The following is a 27,901-nucleotide window of genomic DNA, read 5'->3' as shown; positions in this document are numbered from 1 at the left end:
AGCTCTGGTACTATTGTTCGTACGCACTGAAGTGGAATGCGGGAAAGGTCTAACGTTTTTCTGATCAAGAATAGCTTTGCCATCCTCCACCCTACCCCCGAAAATCAAGGATGTATTGGCCATCCTTTATTTGTAACATAGTTGAACCTCCGCTGAACTCCGGGCTCCCGTGGGCGTTCACTTATTCATGGTCCCAGCCACGAACAAAGATTACCTTTTTAAGATCTCATAAGAGACACCTCTACTAAGTGAACCCTTTTTTATGGTCCCGGATATAATTCCACTTACGGGTGATTCGATTGCATGAGAATTTTCGAGTGTCTTTGGGGTCTTGTCAGACTTGTCCGACCACGAATAGCATCAGAGTGAATTTTGTTTCAGTTAAAAGCTAGATTTCAAGCTTTCCCCCCTTTATTATTAACTATTCCTGTCAAATTGTGTAAGACATTAGCAGTGAAAACCACCTCCATACAAAATATATTAAAACAACGATTAACTTTTAAACCTGGATTAGTGTTCAACAGCTGCTCCGAGCTGTAATACATAATAAAAATAGCACACCCAGCCCTCAGCGAGGAAACGTATGGGTACAAAGATGATAGAGTGTTAATATACTCAATTAGGAAAAGAAAACATTTCTCATTGTGACCCAAAAGATTCTTAGATGTTGTGAAGGAGTGTTTAAGTCTTCTTCTAAGCAACTCATAAATGGTACACAGCCAAGGACAGACAGGCCGCGCGAGGGGACTGTGAACAGGAGACAATTGCGTTCATTACTGTGTTTGAATAGACTTTTCTGCAGAACTTGGACCAAACATTTTAGAGAGTTGCTTGCATGATAGTGGACGGATTGTTGGCGATTGTTTAGAATAACTGTTATTTTTTTTTTTTTGGTCGTCAACGAAGACATGCGATTAGCAATAGCTTAAAAACGCTTATAAAGTATCGCATTTTATGAAGTGATGACAATCATACCAAAATTATCCAATAACGTATATAAAAGCCTCAATTCAAGGTGGTAAAATGAAACTTGTGTACGACGCTATCATAGCTTTGCCGACAAGGTTTTTTTAAATGTTTCATTAAAATAAACAATGTTCATATCTTCTATCGAATTCTCCATTCCAGACACTAATCGGAAAACCGGGCGCTAGTCTAATGCCATATCGCGTGTCACGTCTTAAATATTCGAATTTACTATTTACACCTCTATGACTACAGAATCTAATGCTTCTTTACAACGCCGATATGAAAACAAGACTTGGTCGAAGCATATTTACTAATTAATTTAAGTAACCTTAAACGCAATACGCCTTTGACCAAAACTTGAATCAGTTTTATATATGAGTACATGAGCGCAATTAAAAAAAAAAAACAAAAAAAAACCGATTCCTATTTAACATTTACACCAGTATAATTGTTTGGTAAGAACATAATCTGACTAAAAACTCTTTCCAAGATAAGAAAAGGCCTTCAGCTCCTTCAGTACCACGAAGACTTTGACTTGACCTAGAAATGAAGGCAAAAGTGAGGTAACAGTTAGAGATGTGTGGTAATTATTCGGTCGGTGGGTCCGTCCGTCATTCCGTCGGTCGGTCGGTCGGTCGGAGGGTCACTCCGTCCGTCGGTCAGTCATGACCTCGAATAAGTGTTGGTTGAATCATCGCTTCCAGTACACTGCAACCTGCTAATTGTAATATTTGCAATAAATATGGTGTATTTTGACAACTTCTTGAACTTATATACCGTGGGAAAACAGTTTGTCTCTATCACGGTGCTCAATAAAGTTACTAAGAAAAATTCTCGGTGATATCAAGCAATGAGCTCAGAGCGTCAAGACAGAAATCAGACCAAAACACGGAAACTGATAACCTGTCTGAATAGCTGAACCCCTGCTTCTAATAAATCATTGTCACTTCCCAAAATGTAAACACTTCATTACTAATAATGAAATAAAAGCGTCGCTCGCAAATCTGGAAAAAATTGTAACAGGTTTATATGATGCGAATGATGAGAACTGGAAAAACAACCCTGAAGTGAATGTTACGGCCAAAGATCGAGTACAACTGTGTTCTGTTAGAGTGAAATGAGGGGTTATTTAACAATTAGACCCGTAGCCCGCAAGGGTCAACAGCCCATGAGGCGAAGCCGAAGGGTCTAAATGTTTTAGTATAACCGAACTAGTCGGACAGAAAAGGCAATAATAAAGTTACCAAATGCAAGTTGAAGAAATATTTATTTGGGAATAAAACGAAACAAAGCGTCACGCTTGATTGCGCCTATTTCGCTACTCGAGGACTATTACTAATAGTCCTCTAGTAGCGTAGCCAATTAAAATGCAGGATTTGCAATAGTCCACTAGTTGGGTGATACTAAAGTAAAGATATTACTCAAGTAAATCATGCAACAGCGATAAGCACTGAAAACACAAGAGCAGTGGCGAATCACAACTGTAGTAAGTAAAATGACGTGGGCTGAAAAGATTGCCATGCATCGATCATGACTGTAACACAACCTCCTAGTTTTATTGATGCTTACGTAGGCATCTTGATCTTGTAGCGTGACAAGACAGGAACGTTACGACCTAAACGGCGATAGGAAGCCACCCTGGAAAGGGCAAAACAATACATCAACTGACGTGACATGTACTCTGTGACAGTGCTGTGCATTGTGTGACAAACTTTCTTCACAACGTCACGCAATGACGCAAATCTGGTGTTTTTCTGCAGCGACCCTACTTCAGCATTTAGCTCATCACAAACATGCTTCACCGTATTGCACCGTGTATCATCATGCAGATCACGCTTTTTAGCAACACTTCTCACTCAACGCGGCATTGTACTAAACTCTACTGACATCACGCACATATCACGGGCACACAATTCACGATCACGCTACAATGAACGAACGCATTATTTTAACGCAACAAAGTCCCACACTTCTTAAAGTTGCACGTTGGTAATTTAGTTTTGACTTTAACCTTTTTAGTGCTTTGAACACCTCTACGGCAATATTCTAGAATTTACATATCTTTTTTTGTTTGTTTGTTTAAAAAAAAGCAACTAAAGATTTTAAGACTTTTTATGCTTCAAGCCAACATGTCTCACTTTATCAACATAAAGCATTTACAAGCCTTCTCTGAGAAAACTTTTACACGGACATTTTACTTACAGAACGACACAAAATAATTCCTCACTGTTTACACACTAAATTATATGAGTAGAATTAACATATAAATATAAATATAGAAGCTCTTAGTCATATGGAAGTCATGGATGTCAAATTCTGAAAATAACTCATTTCACCTAAGTGCTGTTAGTTTCGCATGTTATTCCAGTTTTTGTTTTACGTTGCTAAGCAACACGACATGACTGCTCTGTTACAGAGAGCACATTCAAGATTTAAATTTACGAGAAATAACTGTTTAATCCAAACAAACGATTGGCGATTTAATAGGCAGTGTATTAAAGATCTGCTTTAAATATTACATTTACTATCAGTAAATAACGGGGTTACAGGGGTGTTAAAGCCCAAATTAACCCTTTAAATCAATTTTAATGAAGTAATCCAAAACGTACTTTTGATTTATATGAAACTGTGAACTGTTATTTTAGATAAATACTTAAGTTCTCAGTGTTAAAATGTAATCTCTCCAGTTGCAGTTTTAGCCTTAACACCAGTGCAAAAGGGTGAAATACAAAAGTCAAATTGTATCTTGAGAACAAATAACAAATTTTATGGGTTTTGGTGCAATTTGGAAAGTACCAGGGTTGACTCCTTCAAAGATTTCAAACTGCGTTCGTCTGCTGGGTCTTTCTATACGCAGTATATCATTCCAAATTGCACCTAAAAGCCACAGAAAATGCTACTAAAACGTCCATAAGAAAGAGATACAGTCAAATCCGTTAATACAGACACCTGTAGTCAGAAAAAGGACGACATAAAAATACACATTAAAAAGGTCAATTTACGGGATAATGTAAGAGCCGGGAGCAACAGAACTGTCGGTCATAACGAGGTGTTCATATTAAGCGAGAGTTCCGTACAAAACTGAAGGGTTCTACAGTAAAAAGGTAGGTCATAAACAGTTGCCCTAGTAATAAAGCTAACTCACCTGATTCACTTGTTCGTCCACTTTACGTAGAAGCTCTTTTTGTTGTTTTGGACTGAAACGTAACAGGGCTACCAGCACTTTGGCCATTTGCTATGGGGACAAAGCAACAAGTGATGAATTACCACTAGCAAACTGGGCACATCTTCTCATTTGTTAAGTCAAACACATCACTCGACCAAAGACAAGTTAAAATTAATGGTTTGATTTTAAAGAGCACCGAACAGGGATGAGTAACGACAGAAAGGATGGGAATAAAATACCTGTACAATACGGATAATTTTGAAAAACTTGAAGCTCGTGCTTTCAGCTTTAGCACAGTTTCCGTGACAGTGCTCCTTTTAGAAACGTCTCCGAGACTTTCCAAGGTGACTTTGTGTAACATTTGTTTAGTGCCCCGTTTCACCTTTTACCAATCACAGTGAAGATATAGTGCTTTTAGCCAATCAGATCCTCCAGACTAGGTTCCTTTTCCCACGCTTTTCCTGGAGTTTCCACGTTTTCCCCGCGAGTATTTTGTTTAAGCAACTAGCTGGATTAACGAGAGCAGCGAAGCTGCAAGGAGAATAGGTCTACTCGGCTATCGCCTCGTTGATCCACAGCTACTTTGACAATGTTATGACGAAATTCATGATCAAGAACAGGACAGAAGCTTGAAAAACTGACGTCAATTGGTTAAATTGCTTTTGTGTCTAGGCAACAGGACATTAAAATAAGTCCAACTTATAGTTTCAACAACAAAAATCTTGATAAATTTGTGTTCTGGTAAATTGAAAATTACACCTGAAAAAGTAATAAAATACAGCTTTTGTCTTCTTACCTTTCGTTCTCGACCCATCATGTACTCATACAATATATTTCTAAGATACTGTAGTAAATGAAAAGGAAAAGTCAGTCAGAGAAAGGCATTTCATTATTCACAACAAATGTATAAAACAAGTTTCAATTAATACAGAGATAAACCAAACCTCGAATTCTGTGGGTTCGACTGGAGACTTGGGAACTGGGTCGTAAGGAGCCGGGCTATCCGAGAGAGGATTGGACACCACATTCAGCTGAGGTGGACGATCCGCTCTGCCTTTCATAGGTGATCCACCGAGCTGCTCAATCTACAAACAAACCAACAAGATAATAACTGAATGGGATCTACTGAACAATTCTGATCACCTAAGGGACGGATCACTTTTTTTTTTTGAAGGGGGGCGTGGGGGGGGGGGGGGGGGGAGGTTGGGCAATTTTCTGGGACATAATTTTAAGTTGAACATGATTTTTTCGGTAGGAAATGCCTTGTGGAAGAACTTTTTTAGCATCAAGAATCAAAATAGTGATAGTAGAGAGCACCTGCTCTGCCCATGGCTTCCCTTGCACGAATTATTTTGGAAATTACCCAACCCTTCCCCCTCCTCATCCTCGAAAAAAATAATGGTCCATCCCTCAGAAGGATTTCCTTCCTTACATTCATTCATTTAGTATTTACACCATAAACTACGCATTATCCCAGAAGTGCAGTTCGTATCTGGCTGGGGAATGCGAAGGTACGGAGAGATGGAGGGGGTAGGTTTCAACATGACTCTCACCTTACGTTACATTCTCTTTATCCTTATGTTTTCAAATTGTTAATGAATATAAGTATTGGAAGTTTCTATTTTTTCAAAGGCTGTGCAATGCCGTGCCATAAACGGCTCAGCAGGCTCCACACTGTAAAACCGCAAAAAAGACTTGCCTGTAGTTTGAGAGATTCCTCCCTCTCTTTTAGTGCACCGACTTCTGTTCTCAGCCGCGAGATTTCATCCTGATCGAGTAAGTAACAGAAAAAGAATTTTGTTAAAGAGAATCTTGTGAAAATAATCAAGGGATACACAGCATTGTGTTTAGTGAGATTGCCAAAAGACCCAAGAAAAAACAAAACAATAACAGTGGAGTTCTCTTTGGAACAATGTCAAATGGCGAGCATTAAACTGGATTGAAATGTCTGCTCTGACGTTTGTTTGCCTTTTAGGTCCCGTGTACATTACGCCAGAAAAATTATTTATATCTACTGTTACGTCTATCGTCCACACTAATATGTCACGAAAACGGAGCTTTTGGAAAACGCTCTTCAAACTGGAGGAATTTGAAAACACCAGCTTTTCATTTCCGTGTGGACGGAAAACATGTTAAACACGGAGCTTTCTGAAAACGATGACGTCACGATAATCACGTGATTTCCCTGACCGAGTTTTCCTCAAACACAAATCCAAAATGACCGGTGATTGTTTCTCTGAATTCCCCCGGCGTAGTGTGGACGGAAAACATTTGACGTGTTTTCAGAGCGAAACCCCCGTTTTCAAATTCCTCCGGCGTAGTGTGGACGGGGCATCAAATTGTGAAAGAAGGAGCAAATAATCTTTGCTACATGTCGACGAAGGTCAACAGTTTTCTTGGTGACTAATTTTGTCGCAAGTTTCCAATAACAACTCTCACCTTAAGTGTTGTTTGACTGAAATCCTCGATGGGTTCCTGAGAAAAACAAACGCCAGTGAGAATGAGAACGTTTTCTTACATCATCGAAGTGATTCAATGAAGTGAAAGTGAAACTGCGCCTTGACCAACATTAAGATAGAAAAGTCTTGCAGTGCTGCACGTTAAAGAGCCAGCGATAGAGCTTAATGATTTGGTATGTCTGCACATCAAAACCCGGCGTGTGGAAATAAAATGCCTCTCCGTCACCAATGCAAGGTGTTGTGTAAACTAAAACGTTTTGTCGCGTCAGAAACACGGAAATAAAACGAATATGTATCGTATCGAACACGTAACGCAAAGTGACGTCGTCAGATTGTATAATATAGTGCAACGAAACGCAATAGCAGCTTAATGATGTCGAATGCTGTCCTGACAAACACAAAGTAGGAAAAATAATACGCGCGTTAGTATTAAGTGATAATTTCAACTGTGTTTTGAGAGTGAACTAAAGGTGGTGGCGTTATTAAGTGTTGCATGCACGGATATAAATATAATAAATAGCAAAATAACTGAGTTGATGTTAGAAAATAAGATATAATAGCAAATAAAAAACATAAACAACGCCTAGTCTGTTAAGCCCCTCACTGAAAAAATAACGAAAATAAAATCTGTAACAGCAGTGATCGTTACAGGTAAAATCGTCAAATTAATATGCAGTCAGAGTCAAGTTGTCGTTGGTGTTGATGTAAAAAGTCATAGATAGGCTTAAAAGTGCTTCCTGTTCTGTTCCTGTGTGCTGTTCCTACACTTCCTCGACTTACACTATTGAGAGACGTAGACGACCCCGCTCTCTGGAGTTGCTCAGGCTCGGCGTCAGTCAATACGGCACCCTGTGCTTGAATAAATGATTCCTTCTGATTCAAGAGCTTCTTCATTTCATTCTGGTTTTTCTTCATTTGAGTCTTGAACTTTTTCTCGACAGCAGCCACTTCGGACTTGCGATCTCTCGCCAGTGTCTCCAGCTCGTTCTTGTACCGCTCGTGTACCTCTTCCACTTTCGTGCGGTGGTCTTGGTGCAGGTTTTCCATGTCTGCTTCGTTCTTTCGAACCATCTCTTGTATAGTTTCGTGATGTTCCTTCTCGACGTTTTGCAACGCTTCGGAATGAGTTCTTTTCAATTCTGTTATCTCACTATCTTTCTGTGCTAACTGTTCCTCCATAGATGCTTTCAAGGCAACCATTTCTTCTTCTCTCAGTTTAAGCTCTCTCTGATACTCGTTAATTTCTAGTTTGTACTCGTCGATAATTTTCTGTTCCTCTCTTTGTCCCTTTTCTATTACTTGACCCAGACTTTCTTGAAGTTCTCTTTCCTTCTCGCTGTATTTGATCTGAAACTCTCGCAGAAGCTGTTTGATTTTCGAGTTATAGTCCAACTCTTTGTCGCTCATTTTTGCTTTGAACCTCTTCTCGCATTTCTCCAACTCGCTTGCATGCTCTTTCCGCAAGTTCTCCATTTCCAATTCGCGCTCTTCCTTTAAAGCTGATTCTTGTTCGTGAAGCGCGTCCATTTTCTCGACCAAAAGATTCTCAATGTTTTCAGAGAGCTCTTTGTTCGCTGCTTCAAGGTTGTCCAATTTCTCCCGCATCTCTTTTTCGCGACCTTCAGCTTCATTCTCCTTTGATTGGCGCAACTCTTCAAGTTTCGTTTTCAACTCTTCTTGATGAAGCTGCTTTACACTTTCCATCTCCTCCTCGTGTTTCGCTTCAAGCTCCTTGATTTTATTTTCAGATGAATTCAATGATTCCTTAACGTTGGACAGTTCGGTCTCTTTCTCTACAGTTTGTGTGTTAAGCTGCTTTCTCAAACCCGCAATCTTGCTCTCTGCTTTTTTCTTCATCTCGGTCAGCTTGTTGCGATACTGCTCTGTCAACTCCTCTGCGTGTTTTCCCAGTTGTTGGTCCTTAGCTTCCTCGATTTCCTTGACCTTTTCTTGGTGCTCTTTTTCCTGCGCTTTAAGTTTTGACTCTAAACTTTGCGTCTTGGTCTCCATTTCAGCTTCCAGTGTCTGCACCCGATGTCGCCACTCGGCTTCTTTGTCTGCCAAAGCATCTTGAGCTTCCTGCTTTTCTTTACTCAACTCCGCCAGTTTTTGATCAACAGCTTTGTTGTTACTCTCTCCAGTCAGAATTTTCAGTTGTAACTCCTCCTCGTGTTTGGCAGCCTCTCGGAATTTATTCTTAAAACTTTCTTCTTTCTCAGCAAACTCTTTTTTTAAGGACGACAATGTATCGTGCAGTGCTTTAATCTCCTGATCAGATTTCTCTTGACTCTCTTGCAATTGCTGTATCTCTTGTTGATGTTTTGCTGTCATGTTTTTGATCTTTTCCTTGGCCTTTTTCACCTTCAGCTGCAGCTCTGAAGCGGTGTTCTGCACTTCGCTCAGTTGAGTCTTGGCTCTTTCCTCCAATTCCGCTCGCTCTTCGTTGTTTTTGTTCGTCATTTCCTGCAGAGCTTTCGAATGTTCCTCCGTTAAACTCTTCTTTTCTTCCTCCTGTTGCTGCAGTAGATTCTGTATCTGATTAGAGTATCTCTGGTTAATCTCGTCGCATTTTCCCTTCCATTTTGTATTCAACAACTGCACTTCTTGTTCTCTTTCCTTCTTCATTTGATCAAGCTTCTTCTGGAAATTCGTGGACGTCGCCTCGGATGTTTGTTTTACTTCAGTTTCTACCTTCTGTAGCTCGGCCTTCATTCTTTTTTCTCCCTCTACGAACCTCGCTTTTTCTTCCTGAAGTTCTGTTTCCTTTTTAGCTTGCTCTTTCTTCAAGTTGTTCAATTCTTCGTTCATCTTTTTTTCGATTTCACGATGCTTTGTTTGGGCCTCTGTGGCTTTCAGCGTCAACGATTCAACTTCTTTCTTGAGATTCTCTCTCAACTGTTCAACTTCTTTCTTGAGCTTAGTTTCTTCTACACACTTGGCTTCTAATTCCCCTGATAACCGGCGTATTTCCTCTGCCTGCTGCTTGTACGTTCTGCGCAAAGTATCGATCTCGTCAATCAGCTTTTTCTCCTCGTGATCAAACGCTGTCTTGATCTGCTCAGCTGACAATCTCATTTCGTCCATTTTAATAGCATTGACGGCCTCTGTTTCGCCCAACTTTTCCTCGAGATTGCTAATCTGATCTCTCAACTTCCGCTCTTCCATTTCAAATGCTGTTTTCCTCTCTTCAGCAGATCTGCTCAATTCATCGATTTGTCCTCTCAGTTTCGTCTCTTCAATGCCAAATTTCCTCTCATTCTCTTCAGCAGACTTCTGCAACTCTTCCATTTTGCTACGGTGTTGGGTTTCCGCTTCAGATATCTTGACCTTGAGAAGCTCAAACTGTTCTCTCAGATTCGCCTCGTCGGTGGCAAACTTTTGCCTTCTTTTTTCCGTGGCTCGAGTAAACTCCTCCACTTGCTTGGCACTTTCAACTTCTAACTCCTTTATTCTCATTTTCAGTCGTTCGACTTCTTCAAGGTGCGTTCGCTCCTGATATGCAAATTTACCTTTTTCATCCTCGCCGGTTTTCAGCAGTCCCTCGACTTGCTTCGCATGGCCTTTCCGAAGCTCGTTCAGCTCGATCTCGTGGTACTTCTTGAGCTTCTCCATTTCAATGTTCTGCTTCTCGTAAATCTGCCTCGTTTGTGACAAATCTTGTTGGTAAGTGTTGGTCACTTCCTGCAGCTTCGCTTGAAAACTATTCCGCATCTCCTCGACTTCTGCCCGGTGCCTCTGCAGCGCTTCGTTTAACTGACGTTCAGCCTCCTTTCTGGTTTTCTCCAGGTCACTGTCACGACCCTCTAAAGCACTTTTCTGCTGCTGTGCAAGTTCCTCAATGTCCCTCAAAGACTGGTTCTTAATGTCCTCGATGTCGTGTTCGTGACTTTCGTTCATTTCGCTTATTCTATTTTCCATTTCCAAGTTTAGATTGTCGATTTGTTCTCTTAAACGTTTGTTTTCTTCGGCCAATTCTCTTACCTTCTCCAGGGCAGCGTCCTTCTCTTCTAAGACGCTGTTCACTTTATGCTGTAGCTCCTCCATTTTCACTTGCTGTACCTTCTCTCTTTTGGCGATTTCGTTTCTCAAGTTCACATTCTCCTTGGTCAGATTCTCCTCCTTCTCTCTCGCTTCGTTTAGCAATCTTTCCATGCTCTCTTCGTTCTCTTTTCGTATACTCACAACTTTGTTCTCCCAGCCAAGGTTCAGTTCAGAAATCTCAGCCTGATAGCGTTCTTCAAGCTTCGCCAATTCCTCTTTCCTCATATTTTCCAAGTTAGCCGTTACATCTTTGACTCCCATGTCGTGTTGCTGCGCGATTTCCTTCAGTTTCTCTCTGACAGTATCTTCTTTCTCTTGTAGTTGCTCTTGGAATTCTTTCTCCATTTTGTTCAACAACTCTTTCACTTCCTTTTCTTTTAATTTCACCTCTTCGTCGTGTTGGGCCTTCTGATTTTTCAGCGCTTCTTGTTCGAGTTTCAAACTTTCTTTCAGCTTCCCGATCTTCTCATCTCGCAGGGTAATACTTTGGCTGAGTTCGTCAATATTTCGTTGAGATTGTTCCTTATGTTGATTAAGTTCGCCAGTCAACTTTTCAACTTGTTTATTTAAATCAACAAGCTGTGACTCTTTATCACCAAGATATTTGTCGCTCTCAGCAGATTTACTAGTGAGTTCCGCGCGGACCTTTTCCAACTCCAGTTTCCACTTCTCATCAATAAGCAATTTCTCTTCTTTAAGTTTCAAAACACTTTGTTCGTATTCCTCTTTCAAACTTGCTAACTTTTTCTCGTAATTACTTTTACTCTCCGAGGCGTCTTGAAGACTCTTTTCTTCAACAAGAAGCAACTGTTCCTTGTGCTTTTGAATGTCAGTTTGATATTTCCGTTTAAAATTTTCAAATTGAGTTTTAAATTTCTTTCCAAGAGAGTCTAATTCCTCCTTAAGCTTCTTCTCGCTTTCCGAGGAAGCCTTTAACCTCTCTTTTAGTTCAGTGTTTATTTTTTCGAGTTCGTTCTTTTTAGTTTCTATCTCTTTCACTGCCGTGTGTTCTTTTTCTTTTTCCGACTGAAATACTTTGAATTCTTCCTCGCGTTTGCTGTTAAACCCAGCTTCGAGCTCTTTAATTTTAACAATGGCTCTTTGCTTAACAGCTTCGATTTCTTTGTCTTTCTCGGTTTTCATTTCAAGAAGTTTTTTCTCCAGTTCTTTGGAGTAGTACTCCTTCTCCGTAAGTTTTCCTTTAACATCCACCAGCTCTCTTTCTTTTTCCTTTAGGCGGTTGTCCCTATCTTTTGTCAACTCCTCGATTTCGCTAACTTTTTTACCTTCGCTTTCCTTGACTTTGTTCTGGAGCTCACTGACAGCACTGTCTCTCTGCGCCAACTGCTGGCGTAGATTTTCAGCGAGTTTGTTCGCATCAGCCATTTTCTTTTCAAAATCACTGACACTCGCGCTTTTCTCTGACGCAGTTTCTTGCTGAATCACATTAACTCTCTCCTCAAGTTCCTTTGCTTGGTTTTCCTTCTCAGTTAGCTTTGTCCTTAGTTCCTTGACGACTTTTTTCATGTCATTCGTTTTGCTTTCCATTTTCTTAGACACACGAGCCAGCTCGGACTGTTTGTCGGCCTCGTACTGCCGCTCTTTCTCTTCTAAGTCTTTGGCGTGTTTTTCGTCCACCTCTTTCCGCTGTTTCTCCAGCTCGGCCGCCTTCTGTTCGGATTTCTTTACGCTCTCGGTCATTTCACCGACTTTAGTTTGGTGTAGTTTCTTCAACTTGGCCAAACTCTTTTGGTGTTCGTCCTGTTTTTCTTGCAAAAGATTACTGTGCTGTTGGATCATCTCTGCGATCTTTGCCTGTAACAAAGACATTGGCAAAACATAATACTCTTAGTAAATCGTTTAAACCAAAGAGCGACAGACCTTATTCTCGGGTACAATGTAATCGTCCGGATTAGAAAAAAATGTAAATCTTATTTACAGTGGTCATGCACTTCGCTACACAAGCACTAAGCTTAGCTAGTTTACAGGCATGCCACTGAAACAAAGGAAACAAATATTTCAAATAAACGTAACTTAGTTAAAAATCCCAACTGGCAGGAGGCAGACCAGTTGGCCATTTACAAAGTGTGACCGAGGATTTCAACTCGGAACTACCGAGAAACAAATCTCGCTAGTGGCAGGGTGGAGGCCTTGAACCCGGGACCCCCGGACTACAACACTAGCGCCTTCAACCACTCGGCCACACTGCCTCCAATTGTCGTGAAAAGGGCAGCAAAAATCATCTTCAGCATCGAGTGAAAAGTTATTTTCAATTGGCGTTTCATCTTTTCACTTGATTCGGAAGACGCCCACCGTTTACAGTCTCAACGCTTGAGATGTCAGCTTCACTAACTCCCTACGCTACAGACATGCCGCGCCAAGCGCGGGAAAATTCAGTAGGCCAAGTCCCGGTTTGTCTGATTGGAGGAAAGAAGAGGAAGTTTCCTCTGATTGGTCAGAATGGTCATGTGCCTGCTTGTTATTCCCTTCTGGATCTGAGTTAATGATTGACCAAACACGTTTACTTTCATTGGAGTCCGGTATGTAAGATTCGTTTAAACAATCTTCGGGAAAGTTTCCAAGTCCTGATGTCAAATCTAATTTAAACCGCGTGCGAATCAGAAACTTGCCATGTACATTCGCCACCAGTAGACAGTAAGCTTAGCCAGTTTATCATTTAGACTCATTTCAGAACAACAGCTTAAGCCCACCTGTTCTTGATCCAGTCTCTGCTGAGTTTCTGACAGCTTCGTCTCCAAATCTGAAAAATAATAATGCAAACCTGTTATTACTAACCAAAGCCTCTATTGTGACAATTTATAAGTACCACTATTACAGCTAGTGCATTTTATACTTTGGCTTAATCTGGAGATGAGTATAATTTGTTTTACTACGTAAGATTTTCAACAAAATCCACACGATTCCAATACACCTTTTTTTTTTACCGATAAGGCGGCCATTTTGATTTCTGTTGATTTGAGAGACATTATGGGCAGCTCAGGGGGGTAATTAGTACGTATTTCCCACTCGAATCATCCCGCAATAGCTATTTGAAACAATGGAATTCAAAATGCCGCCGTATCGGTGAAATGGTCTACTGGTTCTTCTATTACTGGCTACTGGCTGATCGGACGGAAATGCTCTTGCCTTGCTTTTGAAAGGGAAACAGTTCTTGATTTATGGCTTTAACATTTGGTAGTTATTAGACTGCAGTCGTTTGAAGTGTCTACTCCATTGTAAAACAAATTGACAGTTCCTAAATCGCTCTCGTCTTCTACGAGCGTGAAGGGTGCCTCGAAGTCTGCAGAGTCACTACGAGTTATTTTTCCTACGTTCAGGTTTTTTCAAATCTCCTGCAGTTAGTACAATGTACTTTCGCTTGCGGTTTCGACGAACTCAAGACAAAATAGGGTCTATGGACAGACAACATGTAGCACGTACCTCGTTGACTATTTCCTAAGAGAAATCTCGACCTATTGTACAAAATGTATGTAGTCTATCTGTGAATAAGATAAAACACAAAGCAAAGTCTTAACGGAACACGTTGTTTCACTTGCCTTTCTTTTCAACAGACACTTTCTGCAGCTCAGCCAGCAGGTTGGACACCTTGCTGGCCTGCTCTTGGCCAGTTCGTGAAGCTTCCGAGTTGCGTTCCTGCAGACTCTGTGATAATGACTCCAGCTGAACCCTCAGGGCTTGTAGCTCCTTCTCCTTCTCCTTCAAGGCAGCTTCCTTCTGCAGCTCTTTCTCGTCAACGGCAATCTCAATCTCCTTCACCTAGTGACCAGTCACAACAATTAGAACTCAGAAATTGTTGGTTTTCACTACAGTAGGGCTGGGAGATAAGCGAACCATCAAACGCGTTTCAAACTCGTTGACAAAAAGAAGTCCAAGCGTCGGTACGTTTTCACGCAACTGGAAACTCGTTTTTCATCAACGCGTTTTTCCTTTGTTATTCATTTTGTCGCCTTCAGTTTGCTTTCTTTATTGCACCTTCTCAACCGAGTCAAAGGAAGCCTCGAGCTGAATTGAAGATGGACGTGAGTGTAAATAATTGCTAGCCGAAAAACACTTGCCACTTAGTAGTGTATTGTGAAATCTGTTTTTCTAGGGCTTGTTCAGCCCATATGTTCATGTTGTGGCCTCAATTTATTTTGGGTTTAAGATTTTTCCTAGCAGTCTGATTTTTATATCGCATTGTTTCAGATTATGACAATAACTGAGAGTATAACACAAAGAAAAACTATAAATCAAACTGGTTTGAAAGCGTACAGAAACTAGCACTGTACACGTAGCTTTGTAGAGACCACAGCGATGTTTCGCATTCATGTACACCAACGTACCTTTTCATTGTATTTTGCTCTCATCTCATCCTCCTTGGCTTGAAGTAACGCCTCCACTTCCTTTGTTTTCTTCGTCAGTGCCTTTTGAAACTCCATCTCCTTGGCGACAAACATTTCCTCCAGCTTTTCATTCTTGTCTTTCTGCATGACCGCCACGACTTCTGCCTTGTCTCTCTTTAACTTCTCCATCATGGCCTTCCTCTCATTCTCCTCCGCAGCCGCAGCAGCCTCGTACTTTGCAGTCATCTCTTGGATTTCTCGCTCCTTCTTCAGCTCGGCAATTTCTCGTCTTTTCTCCGACTCTTCAAGCTGTTTTTCCATCTTGTGGAAGAATTCGTCTTTCTCTTTCTTCATTTCTTCGTTCTGTGCTTCTCGATCCTGTAGAGCTTGCCTCATCTCATTGGTGTTTTTCACTGCCTCGTCTTTCTCGCGCAGAGCCGTTTGCAGGTTGTCCATCATGTCTTGGATAGCAACCTTTTTCTCTTGTTCCAATCTGAGTATCAAGGCTTTGGCTTCCCTCATTTGGTTGGAAATGATCTGGTCTTGCTTTAAAGACTGCTCCTAACGGATACAAGAGATAAATCAAAAATATTTCGAATGTACGCCCTACGGATAATATAAAAGGATGGCAGTTCCTAGTGAAGCAAGACTGGAGGCTGAGTAGTCCATTAAAGGTCCATAATTTGATTGGCCAAAGCGTTCAGGTACACTATAAGACCAAGCTTTGTTTGAGATTACAGTCATTGTGTTGCCTTTTTGTACAACAAACAGAATACACAAAAAAACACACACACGATACAACAAAAGATAACCCAGCACAACAAAACACAACATAACAAAATACGTCATAAAAATACAATACAACACAACGCAACACAACAAAGCACAACAAAACATAACAAGCCACAGCACAACAAAACAAAACAAAACATAATGAAACGAAGCACACAACACAACTCGACAGAGCAAATTCCAAAGTTCTACACAACACAAAAAACACACAATTCAACAACACAACAAAGCAGAGAACAGTAAAACAAAACAAAACAAAACACAGCACAACACAACACAGTGCCACACAGTGTTCACAATAAATCACAACACAACAACACATAACACCACAAAACTGTTCGTACTTTGTGGTTATTCAGTTCCTGAGCTTGTTGATCCACAAGAGCTTGAAGGCCATCAATCTGCGAAGGGATAAATAAATACCAAATGATACTTAATAAAATCAACGCACACAATGGTCCACAATTCTGACGGAGGGTTAAATTCAAGCCAATTCAAGTGACTGAAGATGATACCATACCGTGTGACCATCTAATTTAAAGTTGTTGAGCAGTTTAAAACCTAAAATTTGGGGATTTTTTCCACAATTTTGAACTTCAGGTACTCTTCAGACTTATAGGCTTCATAGTGGTTGCTAGGTAACAAAAAACGCTCTTTGTAACGACTTGCTGATGCCGAAAAAAGTTTAGGCAATCTCAAATGCTTCTGCTGTTTCAATGGCTTACGGCATACGAAACAGAAATACATGGGTTGTTCTGTTTGTAAACTGACAGCAAATACATGGACACAACACAATGTATGATTGCATACTTCAAAACATTCATTACTCTACATTATGCATCCTTACAATGCTTAATTTGATGTTCGCACCTTCAAATTGACGTGCAGAGTAAATCTATTCAATATAATTATAAACCAAGCTATGATGGATAATTTGATGTTGTGTTTGCTAGTCGTGTTTGCTAGTTGTGTTTGCTAGTTGTGTTTTCTAGTTTTGTTTGCTAGTTGTGTTTGCTAGTTGTGTTTGCTACATGTAGTTGTGTTTGCTAGTTGTGTTTGCTAGTTGTGTTTGCTAGTTGTGTTTGCTAGTTTTGTTTGCTAGTTGTGTTTGCTAGTTGTGTTTGCTAGTTGTGTTTGCTAGTTGTGGTTGATAGTTGTGTTTGCTAGTTGTGTTTGCTAGTTGTGTTTAATAAATGTAGTTGTATTTGCTAGTGGTGTCGCTGGTTCTGTTTGCTAGTTGCGTTGCCAGTTCAAGAAGTACATTGAGATTTTCTCCTACTTGCTTTGCAGCTTGTTTAATATACACTGTATGTGTATACAGTACATTGTATGTACACTGAATATCCACTTCCAGTTGACTTCACTTCAAGGAGTATCGTATTGCAATATACAACGTAGATACATGTAAATGTATGTCAGACTTTTCTTACCTTTTCCAACAAACTCTGTTGTTTAAGTTTCTCCTCATCACTTTGCGACCCTTCAACAAAATTCAACAAACAACGAGTGTAAATTACTGCAGCTACACTGCACATGTAGAATCTACAACAGTGATTAGATGAGAGGTGAACTCTTTGGACAAAGTTAAAAAGAACATACATCCAAGCTACAGTTTGTAATAATAATATATTGCACCAGAACTGGGGAAAACCCAAAACAACATCGAGAAGATCGACTGGAGCTCAAGCACGACAAACTGGACTGAGCTAGAACCAACTGGAAAGAGTTGCCAAGGGCAGGGGGCTGGGCAGATCTAGGTGGGGGAAATTCGACCAAACCCCGTTATTAAAAAAAGAAATGAGACATTATAACATGCTGACTGCCGGAAATCCTATTTCTGAGAACCTCAATCAGGGTTTTCATTAGAATTTTTCACAGGTGGCCAATAATGAATACACATACTGTGTAACAGGCAGTGTGAAGTGAGGCTGGAAGGGCCAAGCCAACAGGTCTACACGTAGGGGGGTCTGGAAAATTTTGAAATTGTAGGTTGCCAAATATTCAATTTCATGCATTTTAGAGAGCAAAGTGTTGTATCAAAGCACTTGATGAACTTACGGAAAATGAGCTGTTTATGAGCATAAAATTAGACATGGAACATGTTTTCTGAATCAATAAATAAAATATATAAACTAGCACACAAAAGAAAAATGTCACTATCCAAATGATCACATATATCACAACACTGTGTATCCGGACTAACCAGAGCAGGCAGCTAAATTTGTCTTTACAGCTGGAGGAATTCCACCAGCTGCCGACTTCTACTGAGAACCCTGCTCAATTTTAAAAGTTTTCCTGGGGTTCTTATATGTCCCCACCATCAGAGAACTTCAGGAATCAGGAAGCCTATTCACATGCTAGGGGAGTCCTGATGCTTCCCTAATCCCCTACAGGGGACTGCCTACAGGGTCCATATCTTGAGCCTCCTTCTTTAAATTCCTGTATCCAGCAGGGGAGATGGACATGTGATGATCTATGTTCCAATGGGATTTCAAAGGTTTAAATACATCAGTATTGCACCACTTGTTGTTTGCTTACCTAAACCTGCATCAAGAGTATCAGTGCCTGGCATTACTCGTGACCCTTGCTGCTTAAGGAGATGAACCTGTAAAAAAAATAGCAAGCATCAGCAGTTGAACACATAATGATACACTTGTAAAAGTTATTAAGGTTACCATATGCCTTTAGAACACTTTTAGAGGTGTCTCGCCTCCAACGAATGTACAGTAGTGCATTCAGTTTAAACTGTAGATACTTAAACCCCCATCTCAAATTAACGCTTGTAGAGCTGGCTATCACACTTCATGTATACCAAGCATTTTGAAGTAAAATGAATTGTCAATTTTTCACGACCTATGAATGTCACAAGTGTCCAAATAATCTTCTGGGTCACTTTTTGAAGGCTACAAGTCAAAGAGAATTAGTTTGTTTAGTCTCAAATTTGGACAGTAGCTAGTTTGACATATTAATAGCTGCTACTTTTAAGAGACAACATTCATGAATATGATCAATGGTGAGTATGAAAAAGAATGATAGACAATAAAATTGCCAACTTCATACACTGTACATGAATTAAATGTACAAGTAGACGTACAAGTACAGTGTAGCCCTGAAAGTTGTTCATAGCCCTTCCAGTTTACTGTTAAATATAAAATACATGTACGCGTAACATAAATCAACTGTAATTTGAAAATAGAAAATTTCATGAACCTGAGTCTGAAGTGCTTTGATGATGTCTTCTTTTTCATCAAGCGACAACTGCAGCGTTTCTTCCAAATGCATCTTGGCTTGCTTTTCAAGTTCTATAGTCTACAAATGACAGAAATAATTAACACACAGGTCAGTTTCTGTCTATACACTTAACCAATATTCTGTCAAAGTCTACGGCAGTTTTTAACCCATTGACTTCTGGAGCTTTTTGCTAAAAAAAAAAGGAATTTTTGGACATTATTTTTGGACACGTTCAGCCTGGATGTGAAATTACATGTAGCTGCAGTCTACTCAAAAAGGCATTTACAACGTACATGTAACAGCATACCTTTCTTTCCACAAGCATCGCATTGACAACATTTTTGCCTGGGCATGCGAAGAAATCAAAATTTTGAGATAGCTTTTCCTTTTCCTCCTTTCCTAATCTTTTTGCTGCAGTGATTCACCTTGTACTGCACTTGCTTCAAGTTTAAAACTTCCCGAGAAAGTTTAATCGAGACAGGCACTCAATACCATGGAGTAGCCAAGTGTAGTCAAGGGAAATTTTGCTGTGAGTTTTTCACTCAAGTTTCTGAACATTTTCATGCATGTTTTTATGTACCTGCCAACTTTTTCTGAGTTATAGGGGTAAGATTTTTATCCTGGGAGTGCCAGGTTTTTCAAAGACGACACAAACATATCCAAAGATTTCCGAAGACGTCCGAAAACTCCAGAAGACGAGGTTATCAAAAAAATGCTTTAGCCACACAGACCGAAGATGTTAGTTAATCATGACATCAGCGCTATTCCACTAAGATTGGAAAGTTTTGAACCGACAGTCACATGTATCTCTAAACATGACCTCGCTCCCAGTGTTTTCTATTTGAAGAAGGAAGTATTGTCATTAACACATTGTTTTCGTTTCTCATGTTGGTTTGAGTTTACATATTTTTGGAAGTTGTGTCAAGCAAAGCTGCAACCACTTTAACATTTTTCAGTAGGTGTGAGAATTTGGCCCGTAAGCGTGAGCTGGCGTGAGATTGAAATTTTTCATCTACAGGCGCGAGACTCACCCTTAAAGGAGCTCAGTCACGGTTTGCACACATTGAAAAGTTTAGCCTCAATTTTTTCATATTTGTCCTTTGTAATCCATGTTAATCTTCTCCATCCTTGGCCATCCTTGTTCCTTTATGGTTTATCATTATCTCTTTGGTGTTTTTCTATCTTATTAAACTGTTATTTTCAGGTTTCCTGTCATTGAAAGGTAATTTTGTATGTGGCCAAAATAACTCAAAATACCAGGACTGAGCTCCTTTAAGGCATGAGAGTTGGCAGGTATATACTGTACATGTATGTTTCAGGCTTCATTGACCCAATTGCTCTGATCTGGGTATCATTGGAAAAATCTTTTCCTCCTGCACAACTCAAGTATAGATGAGGCCAATTTTGGTCAAATGTGATGCCAAGAAGTGGAACAAAGGCTAATGTTCGTCATGGCCAGTTACTGCTGGCACAGGTGTCAAAAATTGAGTGCCCATACACAGGGGTTTCACTAACATTCTCAGCAGGAGGGCAACTGGTTTTCATGGACAGACAAACTTTTTGAACTGAACTTCTTTAACGCAATTCCTCTGAAATAAAAGTGACAATAGATTTTTGTTCAAACTTTGTCCACTGAATATTTGTCATATGATAACTTCAATTTTGAAATAAAAAACGGGGGTGCCCATGCTCATTAAGGAGCAGTGAGGCATTGAAAATGCCCCATTTTGGCATTATTTAATGCTTATTATGAGAATGTATTCCCAGTAATTGTAACATCTTTGTGAGCTCGGACTCATAAAAACATGCATTAAACTACAGTCAATACATTGTGTCGGACACAAATAAATGTTTTAAGTTTGATTCAGACAGAAAGCTAAAACCTTGATTAGAAATTTGAACCAAATTTCTTGATGTGGTTACCGACTGCAAAATAGAAAAGACCACAGTGTACCTGCTATTTTTCTTATTTATTCAATTTTCAGCAATAGAAATTAGATGAGTCTTTTCTCATGCAAAGCTTATGATTAGTTGATTACAATGACTGGAAAAAAAACTGAGGTGCCCGTGCTCGTTGGTGAGCTAGAGCCATTTTTCAACTGACTGAGCTCAATATCAAGGCAAATCCATCATGTTTTCAATGTGCGCGTACACGAGCACGCGCTAATGATGACGCCATAAATTATGCGCAGTAAGGATGTGCAGTGCAAATGTGAGGAATGACTTTAAGTAAGAAAAACTCTCCTCTAGATGATCAAACCAGGCAGGCAAAATAATATTGTCTGCACAGCTGGTCAATTTGCCCGGTGCATGGTGATTAATTTCATGAAAACACTGCATACTGTACAAACTGGTCAACCATGGCTGCATCATTCTTTTGACCCCAAAAACCATCACCACCAATAAACAAATAAACATTGAACCAATAAAATGCAAAATTCTGCCCATTGTACAGCCTACTCTGTCTCAGCTCTTGAGTCACCAGCACATGCATAAAATTACAAGTATGCTTCATCTTTAGCTTTTTTTTCTAGAAATACATTATAGCAGACACACACATTGTTTAACATACATGTAAAAGTACAATGCCAACTGTTGAAGCATGAAAGTAAAGGTTACCTCTTTCATTTCTGATATTCTTCTGAGAGCCTTGTCCTGGCTTTGAGTGAGATTGTTCTGCAAATAAATAAAAACATGAGGCATAAAGTGTACATGTGCATGTATTAAAGACTGTAAACATATACAGCAGTAAGTACAGTAAGAACAAAATGTATACAGTACTAATCACACTTTGATTTATGTACACGAACATGCAAAGTAAATTAGAGCGTGATTACGACAGATGACGAACTGATCAACTCCAGATCTGATGTGGCATTTCATTTCTACAGTACTTAGTTTCGTACTACACAACTTGTGTGCAGCACTCATCAGATAAAACTGCTAAATGCAAATTTACATTGTTACACTGATATGAAATACACACATCTGATGTGACCGATGGAAAAAGTGAATGCTTTTACAAGACAATGGAAAGTGCTTAAGTAAGCTCTGTTACTATTACATGACAAGAGAAGCTTTAACATTTAGCACTTTTCAGGAGCAATTCAATGTTTGCATGTCTACATGAAGTTATCAATTCATTCTGTTTGTTCAGAGAGGCTACATGTAACTCCGGTTTACAAATAATAAAGTGTACAATACATACATGTATAAATTTACATATCTGTGAATTATCAACAGGATTTTACAAACAAAACAGATATTTCATGAACAGTTTCATGTCAAGTACTGTACCTGCAATTTTTCATTTTCCTTCTGAAGATTCTTGTATGCCTCAACAACCTGGAAAATACAAATCCAGGTTCTTAAAATTTTTGCTTCCTTTTCTCACTTTCAAACTTAGCCTACCGTGATCATAATATTTTTGAATTTAAAATATGTTGCCATTGTCATACAACCCACTTTGTAATGTTTCAGTCTCTTCACTGTTACAATATCAACTTCATTTTCATTGTACAGAGTACCTTTGTAAGGGCCTTTCTCTCCCTGTCTCCCATATCAAGCTGGCTTCCCATACAAGAAAACATGTTGAGACCATTGTTACCAGAATTAATATCTCAGATGTTTAAAACTTCAGTGAATGGTAAGAATTGAAGAATGTCTTCACAAGCAAAATAATTCTTGACGTTCCAGAGCTGAATATGAGCTTTGGTGCCTCTAAACACATTTCTCAGAGTACAGAGAAAAAAGATGTGATAATGTAGTCAAGGTCAGTGATACAATAAGATGATCGCCATTAAGCCAAGTAAAAATGCTTTGTCTTCCGAGCAAACAATCTTGCACATTTTGTCCCTTTACAGATACTGTAAGGAGATCTTTTAAAATGTAGAATACAGAAGAAAACTGTCACATGTATGAGAACAGAAAGAAAGGAAAATGATATTCCTTGCTGTAAAACATGTCATTTCATGGCAGCCTTATATTGTGTGTGTTCTTGGTTTATTCTAGTTAAGACTCATTTGCATAGAAGAATATGCAAAAATTACTGAATTGTTTCAAGTGTCATATCTGTCTGACCACAAGATCAACTGACATCATTGTTTGTGGGACATTCTGTCTCACCTCATTCAATTCCTAGGCAACCATTAACAAATTAAAATTATGCTTTTATTCTTTTGGTGAATACAATTTCTGATGGAAAAAGAAAAACTCTATTCACTCTTTTACAGCTCTATAAGCCCTTTTTTCACCTACATGTACTGCACTGTACATGTACTTCCAAACAAAAAAATAACGATAAACTCAAAAAAGAGAGAAATTTAAAAACTTATGCTGTTAAGTCTTTGTCTAACACAAAATCATTTACTGCATATTAATTTAATAACACATGAATTCTGAAGTTCAAAACCTAACTAACAAGGGGTTAGTGTGTTTTTTGGTACCATCAATCATAATTACATGACAAGCACTCCATGTACTGTACATGTACTTCAGATTTTCAAACAAAAGAGACAAACAAAACTCATCAAAATCTACCAATCACAACCCACAAATCTATGTGAACTTTTGAAACACAGTGAAAGTGGAAGGTTTTTACTTGGTTGTGCAAACACCACATTCATTTCCAAGGACTTGAAAATAAAAAAATCTGTACTTGGGAACATTTTGGGCATAAACATCCTTAATAAAACTGACTTGGAAAGATGAAAGTGGTGACAATGGCAAAGTTAAACTTGTCTGACTACAAACATGCATACAGGTACACATAATGTATGCAGATTGTGAAAGTGCTCAACTTCCTACATACATACATGTAGATGCACATGTACATGCAGTGTACATGCTGTATTGAAACATATTCACTGCCAGCAAAAACAAACAAACAACAAACCAAAACAAGAACACAGTGAAACAGTTACTACCTCCGAAAATCTGGTCTTGTAACGGGTCAAGACTCGTTCTTGTTTCTTAAGCATGGCCACCATCTCTTCCTTTGTTGCTCCTTCAAGCCGTGCAGCTGTTCCAGTACTACCTTGCTCTGCATCAGACTCAGTATCAGACCTCCCGCCAACAGAACTGGGACTGGCTGGAGGAAGTGAGCTCTGGTGTTCTAGAGCTCTCTTGGGAGTTTCAGTGTCACTTATGCTGTCCTGTGACAGTGATTTGCTGGGAGTGCTTGTGCTCTTAGGAGGAGTTGTTTCGCCTGACCGTGGCTTTTCTCCATTTCTTGAGTCTGATTGTCCTGGCTAAAGAACAATATTTATTAACAACATTAATAAACAATAGTCAAGTTACTAGATAATGAGTTCCTTGTTATTAAAGCATGTGACAAGAAATATTATAAATGTAATGTCAATCGACATTTTGATGCATCAAGCATCTTTCTAAAGATTGAGGTAGTTACACTGTAACATCAATGTCAAAGTTACATGTATTATTTAAGAGTTGAGTTTAAAATGGATTGCATTCCAGTATGCGTGAAGTAACACTAATCATCAGAGAATAACTTTGTGTGGATCAAGTCAGACTGCACATTGAGTGATGGTTCTAGATCTCTTATGAATAGCATTTCATAAAAAAATGCAGTAATCAAAAGTTTATTCCGACACTTTTTTCTGGATAGAGAAATTATCTGTAACATTTGGTTTTTCGACTCTGTGTTGTACATGTATGTAGTTTCATGTCCTTTTCAATCGAAGATCTTGAGTTGGCGTGCTTGTTAATGCATTGGTGAGGGTGTCGATTTGTAAATTCCAACATAGTCCATTTTGCATAGACCACATTTAAAGTAATCAACAAGTCGTCATTCATTAATCAATGACACTTGGTTTTGGTTCATTGGTTTTGATGACATTGATGACTTTCTTTCCTGTGCAAACAAGTTGTAAAGACACACCAGTTTCTGATCTGAGACTTTGTAGCTGTAGTAATCAAGTTGAACGCAAAATGTAACTTCCTTGTTTTCTTATTACAGAAATCTACAGTGTACATATAAAATCATCTAATACACAAAAAAGTTAAAACTCCACACATTACTACAGTATGACTGGGCCATTTTTCCTCGAGGAGGGAGGGGGGGTGGGAGAGACTCACATGGGAAAAGATTGAGGTTGCTCTTGCCTCGCTTAGGGGTGTAAATCATGATTTTAGTCTCATTAAGGTTGTTTGGGATGAAACGCCACTATTTTTATCTATCAAGGTGTATTTTAGGGTGCACTAAAAGTAATAATTTTAAAAAAAGCTCTCATTTCCATTTTAAGTGGTCATAAAAGATAACAGATGGCAGAAGAGTGACTAATCAGTTTGTACATACTATGTTTGACTTTACATGGCATTGTCACCGCAAATATACCGGTACCCAAAAACAAAACTTCACCCTGTATACTTAAAAACATTCAGACGTGAAATTTGATGGTTTGTTTACCATGATGATGACTGGACACAGAACCAAAAATTGTTACCCATGAAATTTGAAATCCTTGGGCTTAATATTTTAAATCCAGTCAATAAGGCCCGATAGCCACCCCAAAAATGTACAGCCAGCAACTAGCCAATCTTTCAGAATATCACTCTACCATTAATTTTGAATAGAAATTAAAATTCATGAAAAGATCCCATCCATACATGTATCAAACTTCTGAGTCAAGGTGGAGATGCATTTCAAGAGTTTAAATTGTGTTTAACCTTTCCGGCCCCACACAAATGGAAGATCAAAGGCTTGTGAAACACTTGGGACATTTTTGCAGTACTGAATCCAGGCTTCCAGATGTGCCAAAATGGCATCTACACTGAAGAAATTGAGGCAGTCGTTACTGAGTATGATTTTTCATTCAGCCAAATTAGCAGAACAAAGGTTAGTACCGTGTAATTATAAACTGAAAAGATTTTCTGATTGAGACCGTTGAGATTTTGAGTAAAAGAACGGTTATTGTAAAACATAATTTAACATGGTAAATAAAATAGGTTTGAATGTTATTTCGGCCCAAAGACTGACTGGGAACTGCTGAAAATAGGATTCCAAGCATTTAAATTTTGAAATTTTCTGGGGGAGGGGTCATGCCCCCAGGCCCACCTAGGAGGCCCACGCCTTTGACACTCCAAACACAGACTACTGCCTACTTTCACATGTTAGGACATCAACATCAAAATTTATTGGCAGCCCTGCACTGTACATTATCATTAAGGCATTTTCCTTCTGTTTGATATTTTCTTGCTATAAATCAAATGAATGCAAAAGGGAGCAGTACCTGCTTTCTCAAGCTGAGGATAAATTGGGGAAAAATATTACGTTGACAAAAAAGCTACAAAGATAATTACTTTTAATGATGAGTACGCCCACGAGACCGGCCACTATCCTATCTGGAATGAGGTCAGGTTTATTGATCGAGATTCTCGCTGGTACATATGTAGGGTCAAGGAAGCTATTCACATAAGACTTCACCCTAATAACATCAACAGGGATAGTGGAATTGAAATTCCTGAAGCATGGACGTCCACAACCAAAATACACAACAACAGGAGAATGTTAAAACAGCAGACCACTGAGGGAACAGCTACTCGCCGGAACAATGGAACAATAGGGGGATCGAAATGCACCAATCACAGCCGCCCTTAGTGATATAAATGATACTGTGCAATCAGTCGACCTTATCGCCTGAAGAAGACTAGCAGTAAGCAGTTGAAATGTCATGATCTACAACTCAAGTGACTACATCGTGAGACAAACGATAATACACTTTATTATTGCATCTACCACGATGAATAACAACAACCTTTTCCTCAACATAATTCCTTTTTACATGGATGTCAAATAAAAAATTCATTGATACAAGTATGTGCCCATAGAAGATAGTGCACATCATCTGAAAAAAATCCAACACTTTTGACACAAACAACAATTTGGCATATCAAATAATTGCACATGTAAGGTACAACTCCTAACAAGCAAGAATACATTTACCAACACTTAAAATTCAGTAAATATTTTTCAGACCAGTTTTGTTGTTATTCTCAATTGTCTTATATATGTTATCAAATTCTGAAACAATGGGAAGAAATAAAACTGGTATGAAAATGTGATAAATTAAAATACATGTAACAACATTAAGCTGGCATACATAAACACAATATTCCATACGCGAAAGATCAATTAAAATAATTACTGTGTGACCATACACAATTCTACAGTTCCACCAAACAAGCCGAAACTGAGAAAAAATTAAACACTATGATGCATGTAAATATACAGCTTTCAGAGACTGCCTCGAGATCAAATAAAAAATACAGGTGTTTCAATTAATACTGTTAATATTGAATTGCTCTGACCAACTGACCATATCACACGAGCACAATTTTTGATAGCATCTGATATGGCCGTCGGAAGGCCTGACAGAGAGTTATTTAAGCCATACCTTGGCGTCAAGAAGATTATACACACGATCAAGAACTTCCCGTGGTGTGGATTTCGATTTAGTCGTCGGTGTGTTAGAGGTCGCCAATGGAGAACTTGCGATACTTCCTCGGGAACTTCCACGATCACTTTCCTCGTTCGACGGAGTTTCAGTGGTACTTCCATTGCTCTCTGGTCCTTTGACGGACTAAATTATTAAACACAAGGTGCAAGTTAATCTTCCTGCGCTCGATAAAGTACACGTAACATAAAAAGTTGACAAGGCATTGTTTCTTCAACAACACTTCACACAAGGGAAGCATTCGCGCGTGTAGCTTATCAAACCTGTGTCTCGCCTGGAGCTTGCCTCCGAGGGCTTTGCTCTCCGTCTGATTCCTCCGCTAATTTTTGTTTTAACTTCTTAAACATTTTTCACAAAATGCATTCGCTCAATACCACTAACACTCCGCCATATTGGATTTTTCCGTGTGCACCAACTGCGCATGCG

General features: G+C 39.2%; 1 protein-coding gene across 3 annotated transcripts; it reads right to left on the bottom strand.

Moving 5' to 3' along the window:
• Positions 1–393: 393 nt before the first annotated feature.
• Positions 394–27,901, bottom strand: LOC110053942 (uncharacterized). Of its 3 annotated transcripts, XM_020760260.2 has the most exons (20): positions 27,739–27,901; positions 27,416–27,601; positions 23,927–24,250; positions 22,299–22,346; positions 21,621–21,677; positions 18,981–19,079; positions 18,309–18,375; positions 17,201–17,250; positions 16,115–16,171; positions 14,979–15,539; positions 14,193–14,412; positions 13,347–13,396; positions 7,375–12,450; positions 6,575–6,610; positions 5,835–5,903; positions 5,080–5,220; positions 4,932–4,979; positions 4,115–4,204; positions 2,539–2,607; positions 394–1,509 (listed from the first exon to the last, which is right to left on the bottom strand). In XM_020760260.2, the coding sequence occupies exons 1-19, from the start codon at positions 27,820–27,822 to the stop codon at positions 2,578–2,580; spliced, it is 7,293 nt and encodes a 2,430-aa protein (XP_020615919.2). In that variant the 5' UTR covers positions 27,823–27,901; the 3' UTR covers positions 394–1,509; positions 2,539–2,577. The 3 variants fall into 3 exon arrangements, with proteins under 3 accessions (XP_020615919.2, XP_020615921.2, XP_020615922.2); XM_020760262.2 differs by lacking the exon at positions 2,539–2,607; XM_020760263.2 differs by lacking the exons at positions 23,927–24,250; positions 27,416–27,601; positions 27,739–27,901 and adding an exon at positions 22,529–23,003.

Source organism: Orbicella faveolata, unplaced genomic scaffold (assembly GCF_042242905.1).
Source record: "Orbicella faveolata isolate gen_17 unplaced genomic scaffold, um_ofav_v1 contig_13, whole genome shotgun sequence".
Lineage (NCBI taxonomy): Eukaryota > Metazoa > Cnidaria > Anthozoa > Scleractinia > Merulinidae > Orbicella > Orbicella faveolata.
The sequence above is the reverse complement of the archived record's forward strand: the minus strand, read 5'-3'. Positions and strand labels throughout refer to the sequence as shown.